Source organism: Nasonia vitripennis, chromosome 1, assembly GCF_009193385.2.
Source record: "Nasonia vitripennis strain AsymCx chromosome 1, Nvit_psr_1.1, whole genome shotgun sequence".
NCBI lineage: Eukaryota > Metazoa > Arthropoda > Insecta > Hymenoptera > Pteromalidae > Nasonia > Nasonia vitripennis.
Genome location: NC_045757.1, coordinates 27,533,634 through 27,560,034, shown reverse-complemented (window position 1 = coordinate 27,560,034; position 26,401 = coordinate 27,533,634). Strand labels below are relative to the sequence as shown.

Sequence of the window (26,401 nt, the reverse complement as noted above, 5' to 3'; positions counted from 1 at the left end):
CGTCGTGTCGTCGAGCCGCCCCGTCGAATCACCATAACTCGCGCTTATATACATCGCCAAGCATATTACCCACACATATTTCCAGAAAGTCGGCTGAATTCATTCGAGCTGTTTTTCACAATGAAGATTCATCCCAGCGCACATAATTATGGCGCATCTGTGGATGTGGCCGTTAATTACTTTGTCGTCGTCGTCGAATCAAACGCTGCAATTGCAGTAGCGACGAGAAGCGGCTCTTAAAACGCACTCGTGTACCGCGAAAAGAGAGTCGGAGCAATTGGTGAAAAAGTACCGACGATGACGACGAGACTATAACGTCGCTTATACATTATCGTCGTCTCATCGGGGGATGTTGTAGGTATAACGGTGAATGAACGTATACACACGCGGTATGAATTTTTTAACGAGGTGTCCAAAGCGGCGACGCGCGCGACTCAAAGGACTCTCATATACGCGCACACAGTGTGTAATATACGTCTCCCCCTGTACGAAAATGCCTCTTTTCCACTCGACGTCTCATGTGCGTCAGCGCGCATAGACATGTGCGCCTTTGGGTGGGACCGCGAACTATATACACTGTCTCTCTCTTTCTCTCAGCCGCGCCGACACCACACGCGTCCTTCCCCTCGTGCTTTTTCTGCCGCCGCCGCCGCCGCCGCCGCCGCTGCTGCAGCAGTGTGTGTATGTGGAGCTATTCTCTTTTTGCGTCTGCACTGCTGCTGCTCTCTCGCCCATGGGATTTTCGAGGAATTGAAAAATTCAATCGGCTCTCTCTCTCGTCCTCGAGTGTGCGGATTGCCAATTGCTTTTTCGACGGGATGTATAAAAAAAGAGAGCTTATTAGCTTTATTCTTCACATTTTCTTTTCATTTTCGAAAAATGCCGGAGCCTACTGCCGCACCGTGTGTCATTAAACGAAATTGCACTGCAGAAGATCGTGTTTTATCGACGAACAATGAAGCGAGATCCCTTTGAAACGAACGACGACGCTGCGGCGTATAATATATAATCAGGGTAAAAGTTGCTCTCCTCGCGTGTGTGTTTCTAAACTTTTTATGAAAGCGGTAAATCGTCCCGGCACGACATATCAAAGAGAGGCAAAATAAGCCAGCCTCGTATAATACCCAACGACGACGACGCGATCTGTCCCTCCGCAAAGTTCGAGCGATATCGTTGTAAACTTGTTAAAGTAAAACTCGATCTACGCGACTTTACGGCCCCGCCGTAAACAACCGTACAATTAGCACAAATTTATTACCCGCGAGCACGAATTCGTGAAGAGAAGAATACATAAACACACGAGCAGTAAGTCGTTTATTCATTGGAGAAAAACGCGCATCTCTCTGCACGCTGTCAGCGGCGATTCATAAAAAAGCCACCAGTCAAAAGCGCAGCGCATACAACAAACGCCGCATTGAAATCAACAATCCTCGCACTCGCGCGTGCGACAATTAGTCACTTTTCCCGTTGCCCTTCTCTCTCTCTCTCTCTCTCTTTCCCTCCTGCCATTTAGTATTTCCCCGCACTCGCGTGCTTACTTATATAAAAAATGCCTCTTCTCACACTCGGAATAATATCTCTGTACTACCACTACTAACGACGCGACCTCTTGCGCGCGCGCATTCCCGCGTCGTGTCTTTCACTCGTTTTTTTTTTGCAGCGGCAGAAACGTTGTACATATACATGTATATAGTATGTCCTTCGCTCTCTCTACTCTTCCGTCTTTTGTGCATTTCGCCTCGGCGTGCAATTTCCCTCTTGTGCGAGCGAGCGCTTTTTGCAGCGGCCGTCTCTCTCTCTCTCTCTCTCTCTCTCTCTCTCTCTCTCTCTCTCTCTCTCTCTCTCTCTCTCTCTCTCCTTCGACTTATCTCTCTTGGCTCTTTTCTTTTAACGCGGCGCGTCTGTGTCTGTATGCTTCTCGGCTTTCTATCCGCGGAGAGATGCACCGCGCGGTTTCCAACTCTTTCTCTCGTGTGTGCAGAAGCTCTGCTCTCCGACGTCGAGGAAATTCGTCGGTGAATTTCGGAGGGAAAAATGGGTCGTCGCGCGATGAGCTTTGGTTATGTCGTGTAATTATTATATTAGTGCGCCGTTGTCTTGTGTGTAGACACACCGATGAATGGGTAATTGCGCGCCGATCGAATTGATATAATAGAGCGCCATTAATAAATCAATTGTATCTGCGCGATTAGCGTGTGCGTATAAGCAAATTTGTATGGAGAGACGCAATTATCCGCTCTACGAATATGTAATTATCATCTATATTACTCCAATAGCTTATTATACGCCGATAAAACGATTCCCGAGCCTTTCGGTCTTACTACACGCACACAACAGCCTTGTTTTCTGCTCTGATGAGCCCAATCGCCCCTAGATACCTGTACACTCTTTCTCAGCGTAGCAGTAACAACGCAATTTAAATACATAAACGCACACTATATACGAATGTGCATCTTGACGCTTTGTGCGCGGGAGAGCTGATATCTTGAAAAGAACGCGAGAGCGTACAAGCAAACATGTGCGCGCCTCTGCATCACGCACTTCATTTCCCTTTTGCGCGCGCTTTCGATCTGCCGATGCTGCACACTCTCTCTGTGCTTGTTACGAGAAGGAGTCTTGCGCGAAGCGTCGGCCTCTATTCGCGCCAATTAAATCGTCCCTTCTGACGGTGACATCATGCTCTCTTTTCTGCACAGCACGTCTCTCTCTCTTCTTCGTTCCATCATCAATTGTGCGCAATGTCTGAGCAAAGGGCTTTGTCTCTCTTTCTCTCTCTCTCTCTCTCTCTCTCTCTCTCTTCAGCAGCGCAAGGAATGCGTTGAAACGGCGCATTTACGCGCGAGAAAGAATGCCGCAGATTTCGCCAGCGCAGTATGCTATTAATCTACTCGAGAGACGACGGCGAAACGATGAGCTTTGTCTGTGTTCTGCTCTCTGCTGACGTCCGAAAATGCGCCAGAGGTTTATTCCGGGAGTCGGATATGTACGTGTGGCGTCGAATTCGATTGTGCAAATTATTGGAAATCTCTGCTGTATGTTATTGTTTGGCGCAGCGATTAGCTTGTTTTCACACTCCGAGTCCGATTTGGAGAGAGGAAAATTCATAAAACGCTCTCGGCGCGGCGCGCTGAATCACGAGAGTGTCGTATATTGTATAATTCAAGGAATTAAAATAATTTCACTCTATATGCTGCTGTTCTGTTTTTTGTAGGCGACTGCAGATTCGTGCGTTTAATTGGAGCGAATCATGATGCGCGCGTGTGTGGGTTAATGAGAGGATTCTGTAAACATGGAGCGCACTTTTGTTTTATTGAAAGTTCGCTTTAATTAACGCCGAGTTTTAGGCTCCGCTCCTGCTGCAGCGTGATTAAATTAGCTTTTATTTTTCGCCTGCGTGGGCGCGAGTATTTTGCGACGATGTTATGGTAATTTTTAATAGAGAGTATGCGCGTTTCGGTTTGAAACAAACAGAGAATCAAATTTTCTCTCGAACTAACAATCGAAAGGCTCCTAATAGGACAGTGAAGCTCGATTCTATTAGGGCGCGTTTCTCTCGCGGAGAGACCAATCAATCGTACAACTTAGAGCCTATCAACAGCCCCGTCAGACGGAGAGATATAATGCAATTCGGCGAGTATATCTTATGAGAGCTGGTAAATGCAACTCTGTAGCAACAACCGAACGACACCGGCATCATCACACACAGACATCGTGTCGTACACCCATACGTATAGTATAATAGCGTCGTATAGTAACAGAATCATCGATTGCCACGACGATCGATAGCTCGGCGGCCTCCGCCCCCGCACGCAGCGGCAGCGGTAACAACGGAGACACTACTCGCGCACACACTTGGCCCCATTCTGAGCTTCTCTCTCCTGCTTCGTGTCGCCCACCATGCTTACGACTCTTACATGTGCGTATCTATATACATATACGTACAATAAGTCGTGCGCGCAAAGAGGCACGAATTTATTAGTGCAACGAACGAGGCACGTGATATCTCCCCGGCGCCGGCGCCGCGCCTTTCTCCGCCGCCGGTGTGTATAATATGGCTGCTGCTGTTGCTGCTCATGTGTTGTACCTATATATGTAGTGTACACACACATGCGCATGCAGATATATGCGTACTAGCTCCGCGAGCTCTCTGTGCGTCTAGGCACATATGAAATTGGAATTCCTGATAGGCCGGTGCACGGCGTAAAACTATTTCCACTCAAGTACGCGCGTAGCGGGTTCAGTGTGTGCGGTATAGCGGTAAGCTCAGGAGCCGGCCGGTATGCGCGCGTGTGCACGGGCGTATTCAGGGATCGATGAACGAGAGAGAGAGAGAGAGAGAGAGAGAGAGAGAGAGAGAGAGAGAGAGAGAGAGAGAGAGAGAGAGAGAGAGAGAGAGAGAGAGAGAGAGAGAGAGAGAGAGCTGCTGCTGCCGTGCGGTATATATAGCGCTTTACGCGGAATATGAGTTCGCTGGGCATGAAAACGGGGATTATTGTTTTGGCTTTTGCATTGTATGCTGTTGCGGGGAGGAGGTATTCTGCCGATTGTTTTGGGTGTCTATTTGTGGGTTGCATTTTCTGTGCTGTGAGGGGAGGGGGAGCCTATTGATATTTTGAGGGAGGGTTCATTGATATTTTGGGAGAGAGGTGGTGTGATGATGAGGCATTGTATTTTATTTTGAGAAATCGAGTTTATTGGATTTTCTCTCTACTGGTGAGGTAGATTTTCTATTGAAATGAGATGATTCAGAAGAAATGATGTTAAATGTGTGAAATACTTTCAAGAAATAGAAATAATGCATAGTAATAATATCTTTAGGTAGAAACGAAGCATTAATGTATATAGTTATATTTTGATCAATGCTGCATGTAATAACTTCAGTTGATCGTGTGATATGGATAAAGCCAAAAGTAAAAGTTGACCGCCTGGTCAATGTCGCCACGATATATCTGTTCAAGACTAAAACTTTAATTATATAACAGAATTATTAATCTATTCAAGTCTGGTTGAAATCAATAAGTTATTTCTTTTCATGCTGCATACAAAGAATTGAATTTATACAATCAAAAACAATTACAAATTTAATGACATAAAAATACGTATGAGTTAGATGTATATCAAGATGAGATTTCTCTCATAAAGTGCAACGCATTTATTTAATCTACGAAGTTTATAACTTTTGACTCGTGTTTTCTAATAGCATTCGAAGCATGCAAAGCTTTTATCGTATAAAATTTCAGGATATGTTTTACATTCAGTTGAGAATTCTCTTAATTCATCCAAAATATGAGAAATGTCGCCGATCAATTGACATCATTCTTAATAATACACTGATCATAGCCAATTTATTTCACTTCTTGTTTTAAGTTCAGGCATTCGAAAATAGCTTTTTTAAAAGCGTGTAACGAACGACCGTCTGCTCGAAGAGCCACACAGAAACCAAAATAGTGTTTGGACTGACCGAAGATCGTTTCGCGATCAACTCTATCCAATTTTCAAGCTTATCAATTTACCATAGAGACTGACCCGTATATGTGCGCGCCTATGTATACACAAGAATATATAGACTCCTGTGTGTACGTACATAGAGAGAGCTGGGCAAGCCCAATTCTTTTTCCGATTGACGAAAATAGAACACCGGACCGACCGTATAGCAGCGCATCAGACACACATCGAGAGCTGCAAAGCTCGTGTGTAATCATACTCACACACACACACACACAGACACACGTTATACTGATTGTTACGTCAGTTTCAGTTATAAAGGGGAGAAGCAGTTTGTTGCGACGCGAGGTGATATCATAGCATTGTGATGGCTCGTTGCGCGCGTTATGTGTGTGTCTGGAGGGGGTGTATATCGGGTATTAGAGAGAGGAAAAATTTAAAGAACCATATATCGAGCGCAAGAGCGATTTGTTAGCTTAGTAACGTGCCCTATATATATATTGTAGTGCTCGATTCAGTTATACGACGCACCGCGACTTCCGGAATAAATTTGTTTGGACGCGTCGAGTTTTCGTTCATGACGGAGCCTCCTCGTCGAGAGCTGCTCTGCAGTGACGCGGCAATTTATTTTTTCGTCCGGACTTGGAGTATACGCTAATGGGATTGTGTTGAACTCGTCTCGCTGTTATGTGCGCATAAACCTTTTACGTGTATTGCTAGGTCGATGAAGAAAATTGAGAGAGATGAGAAGTAGAAGTAATAGAATTAGAGATGCGCCGAGTGTCGTAAGGTTGATTCAATTTTCAGACACGCAATGCTCATGATAGAAGTAGTTGCGAGCACTTGAAATTTAAAAGATTCGAAGATGACAGTTGTTGATTTCTGAAATCTTTTTTATTTGAATAAACGTCTAGGGAAACTGGTAAGATATGGTGATAGCTTCTCGGATTACATCGAAGTCGGTAGAGTTCAAAGGTGTTTCCGAGCAGATGAGATATTGAATTTTTTTGCGCTCGCTCACTTCTTATTTTAAACGTCGACTAATTATTCTTATTTAACTTTTTTTCTTATCAATTTCCAGTTTAATAAGTGAGTAATTAAAAAAAATTGTTTTATTAAAAAAATCCCAAAGAATCTTTATTCAAGAGAATTTTTTTATTTAAACTTGAGAAAGAACATTTTTCGCGAAATTCATTTTACTGGAAACCGTTGTAATACTAGTGATACTGAGGTTCTCAAACCGCACGCTAAAAAAGATTCGTAAAATTTTTAGGATTCCTTCTCGAAAAAATCGGTTAGTGCGACGGTACTGATGCGTGTGTAGTCGCGTGACTCACTCGCGAAGCATGTTTCAGCGGCGATATAAAAGTGAATTTATAAGCCGCATGCTAATCGGGAATCTTCAAGATTTACCGGCTCCATGTGTCAAAATAATGCTATGCAGAAGCACCACTTCGGAACCCTTGTCGTGCGGCAATTGTTACTTATCACTCTAGAGGTTTCGCAGCCTTTTCTCTGTCTGTAAATAAAGATGATTTTTTATTTAGAAAAGGGAAGAACCTGCATTGAAAAATATCGATTTCATTCTTTTTTAACATATTTCTTTGTTGCAAACAATACAAATTTTCAACGTTACGCAAAACGAGTATATATCACGGCTTGCAGTTATTATAAGCGATAATCTAAGCAAACACGAGTGTGTTTTTTTCTTGCGCCACTTTTAAAAATAGCGCCAATATTTACAATGTTTATCAGTCTGCTCACTGGCATCTCTCTGTCATAACTCGCCTTATCTCTTATATATATGTTACCTCACTCACTTTTAGCAAAGATCAAATAGCCGCGTTCAAAGAACTCTCTTCAAGCTCACAGCCTCGTCTCCAGCGCCAAAGAAAAAATCTACAAAAACTTTTACCATAAAGATACAATTCATCCTGACGAGCCTCCATCATTATTACGCAACAACGACGACGACGGGCCGGGGAGATATCGAGTTCGTTAAAAGCATCACATTGTTCGAACCTCATCGGCTCTTGCGAAAGGTATAATATCTCTCTCGCGAAGAAGAAAATTGTTTAAAAAACCATTATAGCGAGAAAGTGCTCCGGTTAAATGCGCCGCGAGGCGTGCAAAAGAAAGAGAAAAAGAAAGTCAAGTGACGCAATTGGCAAAAGCGCTAGAAAAAAAGGCGTGTAGATATAGTCCCTATATACTCTCTCGTTCTTGAGTGGGAGAGAGCGAGCGGTCGCGCTGTCGCTATATTAAATAAAGCCATCAAATTCCGCGCCCGATAATGGACGAATAGCCAGCAAGGCCATTTTTGGCTTCGTTCCAGCTCCTACTCTGCAGAGCCGATTTTCAGTTCACTGGCAAGTTCGTCGATGAATCATTTCCTTTTCGCCCCTACCATCCTCTCTTGTCCTCGTCCGTCGTGTCGGTGTATTATACAGTGTCGTCGTCGTCGTCGTCGTCGTCGTCGTCGTCGTCTCTCTCTCTCTCTCTCTCTCTCTCTCTCTCTCTCTCTCTCTCTCTCTCTCTCTCTCTCGCTCCCACGTGCGAGGAAGACGACGAAAAAGGGGGTCGCAAACCTATAGCGACGAAAGAAAAACTTTTGTCGGGAGTATACGTATCGATTCCGCTGCTGCTCTGCTGTAGCTGTTGTTGGTCTTGGACTTCCTTTTTCTCGCTCATTGGTGGGCGGTTTGACCGTGCCAATTGTAACTTTTCATGCAAATCTATCGCGAAACTCGATGAAGCAGTTTTTTTTGTCGGGAATCGATGGCTCGAAAATACATTAGCTCTGAATATATTTTACTTTTAGCACGGTTTGTGCAGCTGCGGGTAGGAAATCGATATTTTCACTCTGTTCCAAATAATTATACGAATCATTTCGATTGTTTCCTTTTTTTCTAAAATTAAATGTAATACAAGACGTCAAACTGATTCACGCATGACGTCAAAACATAATATCACACTTTCCAAAATTTTTGGCTGATTTAACTGCTTTTCTCTCCGCATATTGAATAACGAAAATCTACACGACTTTGCAAAAATATAACGCAAAGTCTGCCAAAAAATTCAGCAGTCAGCTGGTCGAACAAACTAAAAATCGCGTACATATTTTAAGTTGAATTTCCGCGTGTGCGCCATTCATAATGAGCTGTGCGAGATCCAGCGTATAAAGGCTGCGAATGTTTAAATCGAGCGCATTTTCGAGCCCATTGATACATCGATTTCCACATTGGGGTACATATACCCGCATCATAGCTGTATTTCTAGCCTCGACGTGTGGTTCCACGTGTGTGTAAATAGCCTTTCGCGTACGGCGAGACCGGCCAGAAGCCGATTAAACACACACTGGCTGCCGAACAAGTGGCCGCTTGTTTAAATATTTACAGAATAATGGGCCGATGAGCAAATATAGCAAAAACGCGTTCGCTCTTCTCTCTGACCTCTTTTTAGCTTCATCCAAAGCTGCTATTTACGATCGATTCTTTTCCTTCGAAAAATTCCAACGTTATTCTCTGAAACGTCTGTACAAAATACGACTTGTTGTTACTTTTTGAGTTTTCAGTGCTCATTACATCGACCGATAATATCCCCTACCGGTTTTCCCCTTATCAGTCTCATTTTCACACAACAGCTGCAGACAGTATACGTAAACCATTACAACGTTCGACTTCTTTTCCACCTTGGAATACACAAGACTTTCGATATAAAACCACTAATCTTCCGTCTCACGCTTTTAATCGCGTGCCTTCACTTTTTCTTCCTACATTACAGCTTACTCTCGCGTGTCGCGCACCGACGCCGGCCAAGTTAATTATTCGCGTAAACGCGCCACTGGCGCGAAAGAGAAAAGCAGCGGCGGCAGCGTCGTCCCGATTGTAAGTATTCACTTCCCGAAACGGTTTTCGCGATGCACAGAGCGCGTTATTTGTTTTCCCTCTGCTCTATTGCGCGCTGATTTATGAACGCCGTTAATAACGCGCTCTTGAGGAGTAGGAGGAAGAGTATAATGTGTGCATACTTATCTCGTCTCTTTCTTCTCGATGCTCTTTTTACGACGGGGAATTGGGTTAGCCGATTGATCTGCCTATGCTGCTTTACGACTCTACACTGCTCGATTATTGACCCGCAGGGGGGAGAGGCTTCGCGTTTTGTTCTTTATCGAATCATCGTCAGTGTTGTTGCTTAGGCTGTTTCAATTTTTGTGATGCGGTTAATACGCGGAAGAAATACACTTACGGTATGCGTGTAATACCGTTCGGGTATGTTTACCTTTGAAGAAAGGAAATATCCACGGTCTCGTAACGCTACTTTTCGTGAATAAGAAAATATGATTTTTGAGAAAGGTGGACTTTCAATTCACGTTCGGAAGCGCGCGCGCACCTGTCTTAAGAAAACACACTGCCTTCCAATACATCTTCGTTGTTCCGACACTCGACTTCCATTCAGCTGTCGTGATTGACGGATTGAGTGGTAAAAGTGGAAAAACATGAAAATTTCAAATCTGGCGTGCGCATAATAATGCGATGCATGAAACTATGCTATATAGGCGCCTTTGAGTTCCATATACTACACTGAGAAAAATTTGACAGTAAAAATTACTATCTTTTATCGTAAAATTCACTATAAGAGATATTAATTTTTACTATCTCAGATAGTAAAAATTGTTACGGCTTTCAAAAAACTTAATTTTTACTACCTAAGATGGTAAAATGTACTATAAAATGTGGAAACGTGTGGGAAAGTGGTACTTTGCGAACGCAAATGCATGCGCAAAATCGAACTTTGCGCACGATAACAGGAAAAAATTATAATATTCTCAGTCGGTAAGGTTTGAATTTAATTTTTTTTTCTGCGGCAATCAGTATTTTAGTTGAGATTTTACGTTTATTTTATTATAATGAGTTTCTGTGTCTATTGATTTAACTTTATTATTCATTAATCATCGTTAATTTTTATTAACTTTGGTTCGTACGTCAATTAATACATCAGCTAGATCTGAAATTTTGTACGTAACAAATCTGTTTAGGTAAATGGTCAGCGCACTCGACTCTCATGCCGGAGCTCCAGGTTCGATTCCCGTCGCCGCAAAAAAATTTATTCTCTTTCTTTCTTCCAAACATCATAACAATAATCAATAAAAATAATAAATAATAAAGTAATAACAGCGCGAAGTACCTAAGAGGTGTAAAATAGAGCTAAGCGAAATTGAAATTAAATTTTTAAAAATTCGATTTCATTAAAAATTACTATCGTTGGATAGTAATATCTAATATCTTAAAAGCCTGTTACCAATTTATTATGAAAAGCCGTAAAAATTACTATCCCAAATAGTAATTTCTACTATAAAATTTTTCTCAGTGTCGAGCTGATGTGTGCTATTAGAAATCGCTAAAAATAACGAGTATACAGAATCACGCATACTGGGAGTTCGGCGCGTATATGGAAGAGTTAAAGGTCAGATTTGGAATATTCGAATGGATATTATTCAAATTCTTCGATGATAATAGCGGCGGTCCTTCGATTTGGAATTCAAACGCCGTAGGGACTCCTTTCACATCTTCCGCACTGGACGAGTGTAACCATTGCTTTCGAAAATGCACATACATCCAAGAAATAATTCATTCCTCGTCGAAAATCCGTGTCAGATCGGAGAATAAACCGAACATAAAGCTCTCCCGCAGCCCTACATCGCTCATCCGCAGTTTACGTTATGAGCTAATTCAAGTGCAAAATCACACACATACATAAACTGACCTACTTGATTTTAAGTGGCGATTTTGTTTCATAATTGAGCTTCGCCGCAATCTCTCTCTCCCGTATTCTGCACACAGATATAGCCATCGTACTATAGCTATAGCACACGTGTATACCTTTTATATTCAGCGTTCGGCTCATTTTCTGCTTAGCCTGCGCATTGTGTCCGGCATCAGAGAGAAACTTGTGTAAGTCTAAGCCAAAGCGCACGCGATCGTGTCGCCTATATATACATGCCTGTATCCACACATACTCTCGGCTCTTATCCGCCAGCGGTGAAACTTGCTCGCTTGGCTTGCGCGAGATAGCTGCTGCTGCTTGCATGGGTGCACGAGTCTAGGCCAAGACGGGATCTTTTTGCGCGCGCGCGCGATCCCTTCTTTCCGGATGCAGCAGAGCTATAACGAGAGAGCGTATGTGCTCAGGAGCGAGAGAGAGAGAGAGAGAGAGAGAGAGAGAGAGAGAGATTTTTTTGACGTCGCTCTTTGATCGGAGACTACGAGGCTTCGTCGTCGTGTGAATTCTGACGAGGAAAACTTTCGCCGAAAATTTTCTTGGGATTTTACGATTTTACGAGATTGCGTGGCGAATTTGGATCTTCGATTTTTTTGGAAGGTATAAGAACAGTTTGCATCCGAATGCCTTTTTCGTCTCTTTTGTGTTCAACCACTTTATTTATGTTATTTTTCTAATTTATGTTCGAATATCTATTTTTGCTTTTGATGCCCTACTCAGCAATTCTCAACAATGTCCCAAAACAATTAATCCACTTCAACATGACGTCGATTTTCCTCAAATATTTTTCATACGTGCCATTGCAGAACTTTGCTACGCAGAAAATTCGTTGCAACGATATCTCACAACCACCTTCTTAAGTGCATCGCCGAAAAGGAAGAAAAACGAGCGCGCTCGTGCAACAATCCGACCCACACATTCATTGTTCGAGTCAGCAAGCCAAAGTAGACGCCATCAGATATAAGCGTGTGAAATTTCATACTTATGAAACGATAATAACGGAATAATTAGGGGGGCTTATAAAATATTAAACGCAATCTTGAAAACAAACCATGTGTGTGAGAGTACAGCAGTACTACTACTTATACCTGCAGCGGCTCGATGATTTTCACGAGATGATGTAAAGCAGCGCCAGCGAGTGTTAGCGTGCATGCTCTATAAATCTCCGTCCCATTTATCTAGAATGTGACACATTCCGTTTCTATATGCACAACATTCTACTGCTGATGTTTGTTTTCCCTGTACGCAATCCTGCATTGCACCTTTTGTTTTATATCTTATACAAGGTAAAATAATTTTCAAAATTTCATTCCGCAAGCGTATACCCAGAAAAGAAATTTCAAGATTCTTTCTGCTACTCACTCGTGCGGCATCGTTATACGTTACCTTGGCAGAATTCCCAGCCTTGATCCGTGCGGCTGCCGTTGCAGCCCTTTGATACGAAACTCCACGTGTTCCATCAGAGGGTCCTCGAATCGCCAATCGACCGTAATTGGCTCTTCTCGGAAATGTCCCTGCGCGATGTACACAACAAAATTTATCTCAAACAGGCGAAATAGACCGCTATATTCGTACAATTAAAAGTGTATTTACTAACTCTACAGTGTTTCAACAATTAACTAGCACAGGACAATCTGACATTTGCGTACCGAATCGATACGGAGCGACGTTGACCCATCGACTGAGTACTCTTTGCATTGACACGATTGTCGGACTAGTGCCGTTCTCTCGGCGGAAGGTCTCCGAAATATCGATTTCGGATTTCAATGTCAATTTCCGGAGGGATGGAAAACACCCGATTTTCTTTTGCATCAGCCGAAACGAAACTTTAATTAGTACACGTTGCCGAACACGATTGCCTTTTATAATTGCATATACGATCTACTATACGCCTTCGAGATAAGGTAGGAAAATTGATTTCTAAATAGAGTACCTATTCATTATTAAGGTCTACATCATGCAACCGGCGGCGATTTATATAAGAATTAGAACAGAGAGATATCCACGCGTCGAAAAGATATAATTCCATTCCGTTATTGGGTCAATAGATTTTACCCTTTGCGCGCATGATAACACCGCGCTACTGGTGTGCGCGTAATAACATTGAATTTCGTAATTTGAGTTCATTGCTGCAGCAGCGCTAAACTACACAATGAGCCGATTCAGAGCGACAAAAGTCCTCTCTCTCCCTTACACGCACACATATATATATGCACACACACACACACACATTTCTTTCAATTCCTATCCCCGAATTCACTCCTCGACACGCGAAAGCGCACATCGATTCCACTTACTTTCTCCCGCGTCAAACTATATACATACCCACGAGAGATGTTCAGGTGCGATATGAAAAAAAAGCATATAGCCATGACACAGACATACACGCGTACACATCGCGCACGAAACAGAGCATCGAGAGCACGGCAATGCTGCGGAGTAATTGTGTTCCGTGCACGGCTATTTCACTGTATACGATCGCGAGCACAAGTGCTTTTCTTTTCATTGTCAGCGATGCTCGTTCCGTTCTTGCACGCAATCGCTGAATGGGAAGAGCGAGCATATATATATATATATATATATATATATATATATATATATATATATATATGTGTGTAGAGGTACACTGCGATGAGTTTTTAAACGCGCTTTTGTCTCGCTTATGCTTCCAGAATGGAGTGGGTGGAGATCATCGAGCCGAGGACAAAGGAGCACATGTACGCCAATCTAACGACCGGCGAGTGCGTCTGGGATCCGCCACCTGGTGTAGCTGTGTAAGTATAGCCATACGTACTATATGTTAATGCTCAATTGGATGTGTATATGTACAGAGTACATCTTAATCCGATCTGTGCGGTGCACGTACCCGAGTGTTTGTTTGCTCGGTCGTATTGTCGATTGAGAGACACTCCCAACGGGATTTTTTTGATCATATACTCTTCCCGCGAGAAAAAAGAAATAATTTACAAGAGCAAAATCGAATCATCACCTCTGACGCGTACACTCTTATCATCCGTCTCATCTCCGTAACGAAATTTCGCGACTATATCGTCTAATTTCCCTTCGTTAATCCTCGGCATAATCGAGTTACGGATAGTTTGACGTTAATGCACTTGCGATATTTGCCCGCCGTGTTAATCCAATCAATTAGCGCACGACACGTCTCTCACGCGTGCGAATATTCTACATCCATATACATTATATCCTACTCGCAACTCGCGAAAACGTCCGCCTTGTGTATACGTCTAATAAAGAGAAGTGCAAACACAGCATCGCTCCGCACGCAAACTGTGTGTAAAACACGAGAGAGTCGTCTCGCGCGCGCGGCGATCTATTTAGATTAGAGAAAGTTGTCTCGATCTCGATTCCACGCGCGGATTTCCTTATTCGATTGTCGGCAGCTTGTAATTCGTCGCGCGCGACACCGATGATATTACACTTTCTATCGGCCGATATACGTTTATCATACTTTTCTCTCTCTCTTTGCACACACATATGGTGTGTACTGTACACTTCGTGCATTGTTAATTGCACCGATAATCGCTGCTGCTGAATCGAGAGCTGCGCGTGATCGAGGAGAAATGAAAAAGGCCCAATTACGCAAGAATGCCGAGTTGGATGTCTCTCGTCGTCGAGTTTTTTTCTTCTATACTCGTCGGATAGGAGAGGACGTAATGCGATGGATAGGCCGGTTATTACGGGAAATTCAGGTTGCAGGTCGCGCCAACGCGAGTAAAGACTGTGACCCTCTTTCCGCGAGTGGTTTCCGAGTTGTTTTTTTTTCATGTTCAGTGCGTTTGGATTTTCTCGATACATTGTGTACTTGTGTTTACGCCTGATATTACGGTTTGAAAGTATGAAATTCGAAATGATTTTATAAGTAGTAGCTTTCGACCCACTTTAGTTTCGGTTTACAGCTATTTTTGGCGCTTAAACTTTCTTTGTTGAAGTGGACGCGGTGTAAGAGGCTTTTTGTTGGTAGTCGAGGAATCGTGTTGCAATTTTTAGAGATTGTTTCGCTGCAATCTACCAAATTAAAGGTAATCTCTGCTCGACGGTTTTCGTAACATAACACGTTAGCTCGTTTGGATTAGGAAAAAATGTAACGAGCCTAAACGTTCTTAATCAAATAGACACACATTATTACGTACCGTTTTTAATGAACCCGCGCGAAAATATTCGGCGTTTTTGAGTCGCCGCAAAAGAGAAGCAAAAAAATTAAAATTCAATTAAGAGATAAGCGAGTTCCCGTTAGGCATATTACAGCATACAAACAGCAAAATAAAAATGTATCGTTCCCTTATTAAGCAATAAAGCGCCACTAATTAGATTTCCCTTTTATAGAGCGCAACGCATTAATCTGTCCGTAATTTTTCTTAATTTGCAGAAAGAAAACCGATAACAATCAGTGGTGGGAATTGTTCGACCAGAGCACATCTCGCTTTTATTACTACAATGCGACGTCCCAGAAGACCGTATGGCATCGACCGACCGACTGCGATATCATTCCACTGGCTAAATTACAAGTAAGATTTTATGGTTATTAATACGCGGCATAGTCGCCGTTGTCGCCGTACCGGCGTCGTTTTATTATTCAGGAGGAAGTTCATTACGAAGCAGTATTTATAGAGGCGTGCATTGAAAATAAATTTTTAACGCTACTTACTGCGCGCTGTCGATTGTTTAAAAAGGAGACGCGCGGCGCTTTCAAGGATAATTAGCTCTCGAGCTTATTGTCGAAAATTGATTACAAGAAATAAGTAGCTAAGCGGCTACTTTGATTTCATTTTGGCGCTTTTCCATTTGATTTCAGTAGCTCATTATATTTCACAATTATACTCCAGCTACAATACCACTAGCGATACATGTAAACTCAAAATCAAGCTTATAAAAATTCGTCTCAAAAGTTTCTCGCAGTTTATCGATTCGCCGTTTAATTAGCTAGAAAGCTCGTGGGTCAAAGGACGAGCGTATTTTTCTGATACGTCTCTTTCTCTGCCACGATAGCGTCGCTCAACAATACCCACTGCGCGCGCGGGCCGCATTAACATTCTACTGAATGGCAATTTCTTTAAATAATTCATCAAGCGCCATACAGACGACGACATCGTCGGCGTCGAGAGAGAGAGAGAGAGAGAGAGAGAGAGAGAGAGGGAGAGAGAGCAAAGAGAGAGAGCAAAGAGCTCGTGTGCGGCATTAGCATCGTATTTACACGTACACACATATCCACGGAATACACACCGTATACATCTCTCGGCGCGGCACAATAACGTAATACCCCGAGAGGCCACTCGTGTGCGGCCGCTGTATCATCCCGCGGGAACCGCATATATTTTACATATGTGTGTGTGTAAGTAAGTGTATTACCCTCACGCAACTAAAAAATTGGTATGTTTACGCCGTAAATATCCTACTCGGAAATCCAAAGTCGTCGCTCAATATCGTAAAGCCTTGCAGGAGCTTTTTCCAGCTCGTCCTCGTGTGAATAGCATGCACTTCTAAAACGTAATACTCGTGTCTCAGCGCCCAGCATCAGAAGAAGAAGAAGAAGAAGAGGAAGACAAGCGCGCGTCTCTCTCTCTCTCTCTCTCTCTCTCTCTCTCTCTCTCTCTCTCTCGGCAGGAGAGTCTTCTCTTCTACTCCGCGGACGCAAGCTGCGCGCCGGGAGATATAAATAGCGCGCGGCGGTTGGAAAAGAAAATCTCTCTGCTTTATATCATATACCGTACAGCACTATACACAGCGCGTATACGACTCCGCGCGCCTCGCTGTACCAAATGCTGCGGCGGCATAGCAGCAGCAGTTCTCGTCTTTACACGTATACGTGTGCACGTACGTATACGCACATAGGCTGGTGCGTTAAGTAGTGCTGAAAAGCAAAGTGCCAGATGTTGCGGCGGATATCGCATGCCGGCGAGGCATTAGGGCGCCACCTGCAAGAGAGCAAGCGGCTCTAGCCCTTTCGCCGTCGTCGTCTTGCTCGCTCTTTAGAAAATTGACGTATGCACGCGAGAGAGAAGATGATATACCTACGTGTGTGTGTGGAGTTTGGTCGAGGCGTGAATGGCGGATGTGGGTTTTCGGGAGTGAGGAAAACGAAAGCTCGCGCTGGATGTCCTCGAAGAATTTATAATAGTAGAAAAGATTAGTTTCCGCGGAGAGGTGCCGATGAAGTCATCGCATCGATCTTTCAACGAGGCTCTTGAGGAGGACAATGTAACGCACACAGCATTAAATATTCATCTCTCCGCGGTTGAATACCTGTCCCGCGATTGATTTTCGGTCTCATTGTGCTCGAGCTGCGGCGACGAAGGTCGGGCCGTGCTTTCAGAGGTCAGCAGTCCTTTTTACCGCTTCGGGTATTCGTTCAACTGCGAGTAACCAGAAATTTGCATTGTTCGACGCGAGTGCTCCAGTTTTTACACGTGTTCAAGGTACACGAAGAAAAAACAGAGTTGTTGTTATTCGAGCGGAGCATTCGAATCTTCGCTTTTTACACGCACAAGGCTCAGAGTAAAGTATAATTGGATCCCCTTTAAGGTTGTTTATCTTGGCGCGAAGCTACGAGCGCAGATAATACGCTTTCCTTCGATGGTCTGATAAATTCCTTGTTGGTCGGTTTCTCTCTCTCTCTCTCTCTCTCTCTCTCTCTCTCTCTCTCTCTCTCTCTCTTTTCGTTTGGTTCGATGCTATTATCGAATTTAGCGAGATTGTTTTGTATCGCTCTCACCTCGTTAATGCAGTTTTTTTACTTCCCGACTATTATACGCTGTACCGAACTGACTAAACACGTGAAATTCGAGTATCCCATCGATTTTTCATTCAAAGAGATTCTTCTGCGCTACTGCGGAACCTGATTGAGGCACGTCTTCTTCGCGTTTCTTGATACTCGCGTTTTTGCTCGTTACGCTAATTAACGTAATGATTGAAAGGGGGTATTCAGATTCGTTCTTAGGTTTTTTTCTAATTACGGTTCAGTAGAGTTATAATTGTTTTTTTTTTTTCATTTTCCACTTATTTTGAGCAACGCAATCGCGCAGCCGTCAAAATCAGATATCGATGATGGTTATCGAATTTGGAAACTCTCGATCTACCCTCTGATTGAAAACTAAAACATACGACAAGGTCTCGTGTACAGGCCAATCGACTCGGCGTATGATGGCGTATCATTTCGATTAATCCTTTCGAAATTCTCTGTTACAGACTCTGAAGCAAAACACAGAACCGGTCAGCAGCGGCGGAGGAATGGACAGTATGAAGTGCAGCGAGCCGAAGAGGAAGGAGACGGTATCGACTCAGACGCAAACTCCTACGGTTGGTCGATCAGGACGCTTTAATCACCATGAAAATCCTAGTCTAGCTACCACTTTGGTAATTTGTTTATTTGCTTTTCCACGTCCCCGATTAGTTTAACTTGTACATCGTGAGTATCAGGACTTGCGCTTAGTTGATACTATCACACGTATATTATTCATGTTGAATGTTATCCTGGTGTATAATACCCTTGATTTGTCTTCTTTAACTAAATGTTTATATCCGAAGGCATGAATGGAATTTTAACTATACAGATATTTCATTTGTTATCCTCTAGATGTGTCTTGAAATTTATAATGACCTATTTTTAATAACTAACTTTAACTGTCTATTTTTTATGTAATACATTTTTCAACCCTTTGATTTTACAATATTTGCATTTGCTAGAGCTGTTATATACACTTGATTTATTATTGTGCCCCTTTATCCGAACAACAATATGTCACGTATAAGCACACCGTTAGCTATACCGTATAAAAACAGGACTTTAATATTTTACGATGCAGCTTTAGAAGTCTTATCTCAACTTTATTGCACGCTTTATCGATCCGTTTGATGTATAAAAGCTGGTTTATGCGATGATAAGCAAATAATAACTTCGTATTAGCAACTTAATAAAAAAGCTTACAACGTATACATGCTGATAAAACGTATTTTACCCTTTAACGATCTTTGAGCTGCCGTTGGAGTCGCTTACACTGACCTAATTGTTAAAATCGACTTCAAAGTTAAGTTTACGTTGTAGTAGATCAAACACTGTAGATTCAACGAGAAACTTCGCGTACTTGATTTAAATAATAGCTTCCGTGTGCTCTAAGTAGATCGAGTCGAGATGGATAAGACGGAGTTGTAGAATTGTAACTTGCGAATTTTCAACCCTAAACCTCCCGCAGTATAAAAAGACAGGAAAAAAGTACTCATGCCGTTATTTATCAATCCACAGCAAATCGGCGCGTGCAAGCCGCACAGTCCGGGCGCCTCATCGGACCTGCTGCAAACGTCTCCGCCGTCTCCGTCCCCGTCATCTCGCCGACACCACCACCACCATCACCATCACAACAACAGGCACCACCACAGGCACAACGACCAGCCCGTTCAGGTCCAGCAGCAGTCCTCGCAGTACCAGCAACAAGCTCCAGCGCCTCCGCAGCAGCCGCCACCCCGACGACATCACAATCACTCACAGGACTCGGGCAGATCGAGCGACAGTTCCGTCTCGCACAGTCGCACCTCCCTCGAGTCCGGCAGCTATCGACTTCTCGACTCGCCTCACAGGCATCATCATAGGTCTCCCAATCAGCCGCCCCCGCCGCCCATTAGTTCCTCCCAGAGACAAGGGGGTGGCGGCGGTGGGACCATGGAGATGAGGGGCCAGAAGAGCGGGACTCTCGAGGCCATGAAGAACCAGAAAAGTCTACCGCCCAGCGAGCCGCCCCCACCGCTGGGACTGTCGCTGTCCACCAGCACGCCCTTGTTCAAGAAGAAAACCTTCGCCGAGCCGCAGAGGGAGTCCAGGCGCGACGTTCACCTGGACTTTGAGAAGAGCAAGAATGGTGAGTTTTATCGCTGCGTGAATACTGCTATCTATTAACATCGTTTCTTCTTCTACTGTGTTGTGTTAGTTTTTTTTACGGGCTATATCTATATCTAGTTCTTCATTATGGGAAATAATGATGGGGCATTTTTGTTGAAACTGCCTGTGTATACCGTAATGCTTTTTACGCGTTGAAACTTTGTTCAAAATTTGTTGTGAGAACGTCCTACACTGTGTCCCGTTTTATGTGTCGTGTTCGTATCCGATATTGTACGCGACGTCAAACAAAAAGTACTATACGGTATGCACTGGAACAGCACAGCTAAATTACTACATTCCGTACTCTGGTACGCTTTGTGTACCATTATGTGCACTATATGAGAATTTTTAATATTTTTTCCTGAAGGGTAGCTAATCGATACGACGCCTGGTATGTAAGTAGAGTGGAAATAGGTTGCAAAAACGAAAAGAATGATTCTGTACATTTTGCTTCAAATAATACGCGGGATAACGTGAAAATTTTGTATGAAGCTAAAAATTGTCCTTGTAATTTTGCTTATTTGAATAGTTATTTTCGAACTTATTGGAGAACTGTCAGTGTCGAACTAAATTGAAATTTCTGCTTGAGCAATCATATTCGAATTTTTATTTCAACGTTAAATTAAACAGAATATTTTGCAGGAGTAAATAAAACGTGCTGAACTTAATTTGAGAAAGAGAAAGTAAAACTTCGAGATATTGTAAAATAAAAGGCACAAAAAATAACTAGAGAAAGCGTAAAGAACAGAAAGAAAACTAAAGTTTTCAGTAGGACGAGCTTTCTGAATTATTAAATGCGTTTTAATAATCAACAGTAATAATCTTGAATAATTCAATAGAAATAAAAATAAATCAATTTAAATTTATAACTCTTTTTGTCGTTGTATTGAGTCGATTGAAACTTTTTGCATACAATAAAATGTATCTTTCTTATTTAAAAGTACATCTGATTATCATACAACTTTCTTTCCAAATTTCAATTTTCAATCTTCATCTTTTACTTTTATTTAGTTCGTCTATTCTATATTACTGTCTGAAATCTACTTAATTAGATTTTATGAAATATTTATGATAAATTTAAATTACCTTTTTTTTAACCTTGCCCAGGGATCAGAAATTCAGAATTTCGCGAGATATTAGAAGCAGCACTGAGAGGAAAGTACGGTATTTGTAACTATAAAAAGCACTAGTGTAACATTTCATCATGTCATCGCAACGGGAGTATACGGTTTCTGCGTAAATCATAAGATATAAGAAAAAAAATTCAGACTAGAGTTCTAAATCATCTCTAAATTTAGATACCTGATTTAGACTCTTGAGATATTTATGAAAAAGAATTTCTTTATTCTAATCCTAGTAATGAAAGTTTACAAAGCTTTTGTAAATTTTTAAAATACTTGACCGAATATCAACAATACTGAAACGTGAACGTAACACGCCGAAGACCGTCTTTACATTTTTCATCTCATTTCACACATTAAATATTGTAGAGCTATGCGAAGTGTTTGGATTAGTTGTTCTGTATAGCATCGACTATAGAAGTGCTGGGTGTGAGCATCGCCGCTTTTTCTTTCTATAATTTCGATAATGTGTGTTTCTCTATTATTTGCAAAAATCGACACTCATAACAAAGATTGACAAAAATAATACGTAAAAAACAAAAACTCATCTGCAAAATACCACCTCATTTGTACGATACAAGCATCATCATCGCACTCCATCGCTGCACAGTGTCAACTAGCGAAACCACATCATGCCCTCAAACAATCTAACCGCAATATCTCGATTCCTTCCAACAGGTCGAGTGCAGGCGCAGGAAAGCGGTCGAAGTCCGTACGGCCATCCTCAGCAAGAATCCAGCAGCACATCGCCGTATCGTGAGTCGGGCGGCGAGCGTAGCTTCCGCCAACAGCAGGAGGCGCCAGTCTACAGGCCTCCAGACCAGCAGCAGCAAAGCTACAGTTACAAGTCTCAGGGCGACAAGTACCGCTCGCTGATGGAGAGCAGCGGAGGAGGAGGAGGAGGAGGTGGAGTCAGCAGCCGGTACCGGGACCGCGAGGTTTCGCACCGCGATCGCGTCAACAGCCTCGACAAGTCGAACCCGGCCTTCTATGGGGGCTCGGTGCACACGCGCAACGCCAACAAGCAGCAGAGCGTTGACGGAACCGGCAGCATCGGCAGGAGGCATCACGGCTGCTCCGTTTCGCTCTCCGAGGCGAACGTTAGGTTGGTTTTGTTGCTTGCTTTTGTTACGGGATGTTGCTTACAGTAGCTGCGAAAGCACTCGAGATTATGCGGTATTTCATTAGAGCTAAGATTATGGCCTTGAGATGTAAATGTCGAAGAAAGATAAACTGTTAACTTTCCTGTGGTTCAAACGAATAAACTGTAATCCTGTAGAATACATGTTTTGCTTAAAGCATTTCAATGTTGTAAAAACGATATTTTTTCATAAAAATAATACTATTTTTAGAGAAATGTATGGCGCCATGATGGCCGAGCGAAACGATCCGGCAAAGAATCTGGTGGTTAGGCCTGGTCAAGGTACTGGGAGTAATGTGGCCAAACAGAGGAGCTTTGATGTTATGGCGGAGAGAGATTCCAGTAGAGGAGACAGGGAGAAGGATTTCAGGAGAGCAGTGACGTGCAATAATTCCGTAGACAGTGAGTGCCTAAAAAAAGTTTTTAAAGTTCACTGAGAGTAAAGTATACATTTTTAGTTAACGAGAAAACAATTGAAAAGCAGCAATAATAAGTAGAAACGATTTATATATCAAAACGGTCCCAGTTTAAAACGGGTTTGAGCTAACTCTAGTTCCTCTATTAATGAGCCTATTTGTATGGCATGGAAATTTATTACAGGCATACCATTGTCTCAAAATAGCCTTAATGAAAGATGAAAACTTTATAGTCAACTTATTTAGAGCAGTTTGCTATTATTGAAGAGTGTGCAAAAATAGCACCTCAATAGAAAAATTAAAATAGAAGTTTCACAATATTATCGACACTTGCAAACCAGTATAATCTAAATTTTAATTATTTTTCGCTATTCCTAGATACGCAACAGCCATTAGCCCGCAGTTACAGTTTTGTGCAGCATCAGAAGCAACAGCAAAAGCTCAGCAAGCAGTCTTCACGGCGCCGAGATCATGACGACGATTCGATGCATGAACGCTACCTCATGGCCCAGGGTCTGGACACTTCGCAGCAGCGACTCAGTAGTAATAGCAGTAGCAGTAACGCTAGTGATAGCAGTGGTAGCAACAGCGCCGACGCGGGTGACGATATTGACGAGCCCATCGGCCTGGACGATGGCAAAAAGAAGCGCAGCAACGGTAATCCGAGTCCGCCACCATCGCCGTTTTACGGCAATCTGTTGGTCGACGCGGATCACCTTCTGCCGCTTCAGCACTACATACTCCAACAAGCAAAACTCTCTGGTGAGTTATTGCATCGGAGAATTTTCATCTATTTTATCTTACTTCTGTATTGCGTAAGCTAAAACTAAAATTAATTGAAAATTTCATTGTGTAATATTTAATATTTTCATGATTATCAATTTGGCGTGAAAAAAGTTAGAGCTTTTTATGACTTCTAGTTTGGTGCAGTATATCTCCTTTATGACTTTGTGATTTACGGCCTCTCCTAATTAATGTAGCAGGTGTCTTTATGTATTATGCAAATGATATGTAGAGCTTCTCAGTACGTAAAATTTAACAGTTTAGCGGCACTATCTATTTTAAGTGATTTCGGCGAAACTGTAATAAATATTCAAACTCTTCAAATTTACTTTCATAATTTTCAATTCAAAGAGTAGAACAGCACACTATTTTATTAATTACTGTTTGCCCATCGATATTTCTTAATAATCGACTTTCTCAAATCATGAATTTTGAATATGTGTTAATATAAAAATAATTTTCGTTTTATAGGTTGTTATAAATTCGGCGATCCCCTTTTAGCAGAGGAGGGTGATGATTCTTTAGACGAGGAGGGAGGTAGGGGAGCCGAGCTTCATGGAAGAGCGGATGATGACTCTGATGATCAGTTCGCAGATGACGAGGCAGCTAGTAATCAAGGAGATTCGTCGAGTCAAGAGTATCTGGAAGATCATTATGCAGGTCAGTTTAATTTGTATTTATTAATAAACCATGTTCTTCAGAAAGTAGAGCGTTTTGTTTGTAAAATTGATTTAACGTTCATAAATACAGACATGAATGCTTTATTTTTAGAGACGAGTAAACAAGGTCAATCATATTACAAAAGTTTTAATATATTTATGAAAGTTTTAATCCGGATGTCTCATCGAACGTTCTGACAAAATAATGTGTTTGAAGTTTATATTGATTTAACGTTGTCGGTTTGAATGAAACAACTTCAGCATGAACTAGGTTACAGAATGAGTTTTGATTAAGCGAGAAATTTCAGGAAGCTTCATTTATATCGGTTTTACATGAATTGTGTTGTTGACAGATTTTAAAAATATCTCTATTGTCTACAAAAGAATCATTAACTTTTTATATTTCAGATTTAGGAAACTACGACACAGCTGGCCTAGCTACTTACTACAACACAGCGGATACGCTAACCAGGCCACAGACAACGCCACCACCGCCTCCGAACATAGTCTCCCAGGCTGAAGCGCGCGAGAGCATCATAGCCACGAGACCAATATCCCTGCCTGCTCCGACTGTGATAACCGGGCGTAGCGGGAGCGGTATGGGAGGCTTTGGACTGAGTGGTCTAAGCGGCACCTGCGTCGACACGACCGATTACGACGAGGCTCGCAAGGACGATGGCAGTGGCGGCGGCGACATCGAGAAGTACGCCCAGGACAATCTTAATCTGAATTGTGGCAGACCCAAAGGTCTGAGACTGCTCTTTAGGAAGAAGTTTAGCGTTAGAGATATATTGAGCTGGAGTAAGGATCCTATACCTCAGCCTATGCTGGTTGTCGTTGATGGAGAGAAGCTTCTCAAGCGGGAGGCTTGCAATCTTTTCCGGCTTGTTCAGGTTTGTGCTGAACATTTTTATCATTGTTATTAATCTGCTTAAGCATTATTAAATTATTACATGTTAGTTTCAATTATATATGTTATCTTACTTAAAAAGAGATTAACACATGCAATTTGTATTAATGAAATAGTAAATGGTTAAAGTTGTTCGCACTTATTATCGTAATAGATTCTTGATGTATGTTACGCACCAGGAATAGAATATTATTCTTGACTCAAGTTGTGCATTCATTTGATAAAATTTGCATTTCTGGGAAATCATTCACAATAAAAGTAATAACTCTAATGATGGAATACTAAATATGGAATTGAACTTTTTCAGGTTTACATGGGCGATCGCAAAGCCAACGTAGGGATGACCCTTGACGGCGTCGCTATGGAGATTGTGAACACGGCATATTCAAAGCCACCTCTTCGCGATGAATTGTACGTGCAGATTTGCCGACAGACGACCGAAAACCCGCGCAAAGAAAGTTTGCGTCGCGGCTGGGAACTTATGGCCGTCTGTCTAGCTTTTATTCCGCCGAGTGCGACATTTGAACCGTATCTGGAGGGCTACATGAATCGGCACAGAGACCCGAATTTCCAGTTCCCCGAGGTGGCCAAGTGGCCGATACACGTTCAAGTTAGTCACTATGCGACGGTCGCTTGTAGGCGGCTGCAGAGGATTGGAGCTCACGGCAAGAGGCAGCCTAGGAAGGCTACGCTCGAGGACATCGATCAAGCTAGGGTTAGTATTCTGTTTGCAGTATTGTTTTATCATGCTTATATTTGCTATTCAGATTAAACTTTAAATAATAATTCGTCGTTTCGCAGCTTCAAATTTTCCGTGCCTCCATGTTTGGAGCGACCCTGTCTGAAGTTATGGCTCTACAGCGTGACCGCTTCCCTCAGCGTGAACTTCCCTGGATCCAGACAACGCTGACGCGCCAGGTTTTGATACGCGGTGGCACCATGACCGAAGGCATTTTCCGAGTATCCGCTGACGCCGACGAAGTCAACGTGCTCAAGGCTCGTCTGGACAAGTTCGAAGATGGCGCGATACTCGCAGCGTCTCAGGATGCTCATGCGCCCGCTTCGCTGCTCAAGCTTTGGGTGCGAGAGCTGTACGAACCTTTGATTCCAGATTCGTTCTATCATGAGTGCGTGAGCATGAGACACGAAGACATCGAGGCTTCGGCAGCCAACGTCGCTGCATTGGTCGAGCGACTGCCTGAGTTGAATCGCAAAGTGCTCTGCCATCTCATCCATTTCCTACAGGTTAGTTCATGTA

General features: G+C 42.7%; 1 protein-coding gene across 3 annotated transcripts in view; it reads left to right on the top strand.

The window, feature by feature from the left end:
* LOC100119219 overlaps positions 1 to 26,401 on the top strand; it is a 33,156-nt gene that overhangs the window by 3,170 nt on the left and 3,585 nt on the right. Inside the window, exons 3-14 of one of the 3 annotated variants that reach the window (XM_032595960.1) lie at positions 13,899 to 14,000; positions 15,614 to 15,752; positions 18,430 to 18,540; positions 19,484 to 20,093; positions 21,221 to 21,268; positions 21,913 to 22,339; positions 22,587 to 22,777; positions 23,170 to 23,553; positions 24,046 to 24,234; positions 24,642 to 25,126; positions 25,451 to 25,858; positions 25,945 to 26,388. In XM_032595960.1, the coding sequence (XP_032451851.1) occupies positions 13,899 to 14,000; positions 15,614 to 15,752; positions 18,430 to 18,540; positions 19,484 to 20,093; positions 21,221 to 21,268; positions 21,913 to 22,339; positions 22,587 to 22,777; positions 23,170 to 23,553; positions 24,046 to 24,234; positions 24,642 to 25,126; positions 25,451 to 25,858; positions 25,945 to 26,388 (3,538 nt within the window). Of the gene's footprint in view, positions 1 to 13,898; positions 14,001 to 15,613; positions 15,753 to 18,429; positions 18,598 to 19,483; positions 20,094 to 21,220; positions 21,269 to 21,912; positions 22,340 to 22,586; positions 22,778 to 23,169; positions 23,554 to 24,045; positions 24,235 to 24,641; positions 25,127 to 25,450; positions 25,859 to 25,944; positions 26,389 to 26,401 lie in introns of all 3 variants that reach the window. The other 2 variants (XM_031921339.2, XM_031921341.2) reach the window with 2 other exon arrangements.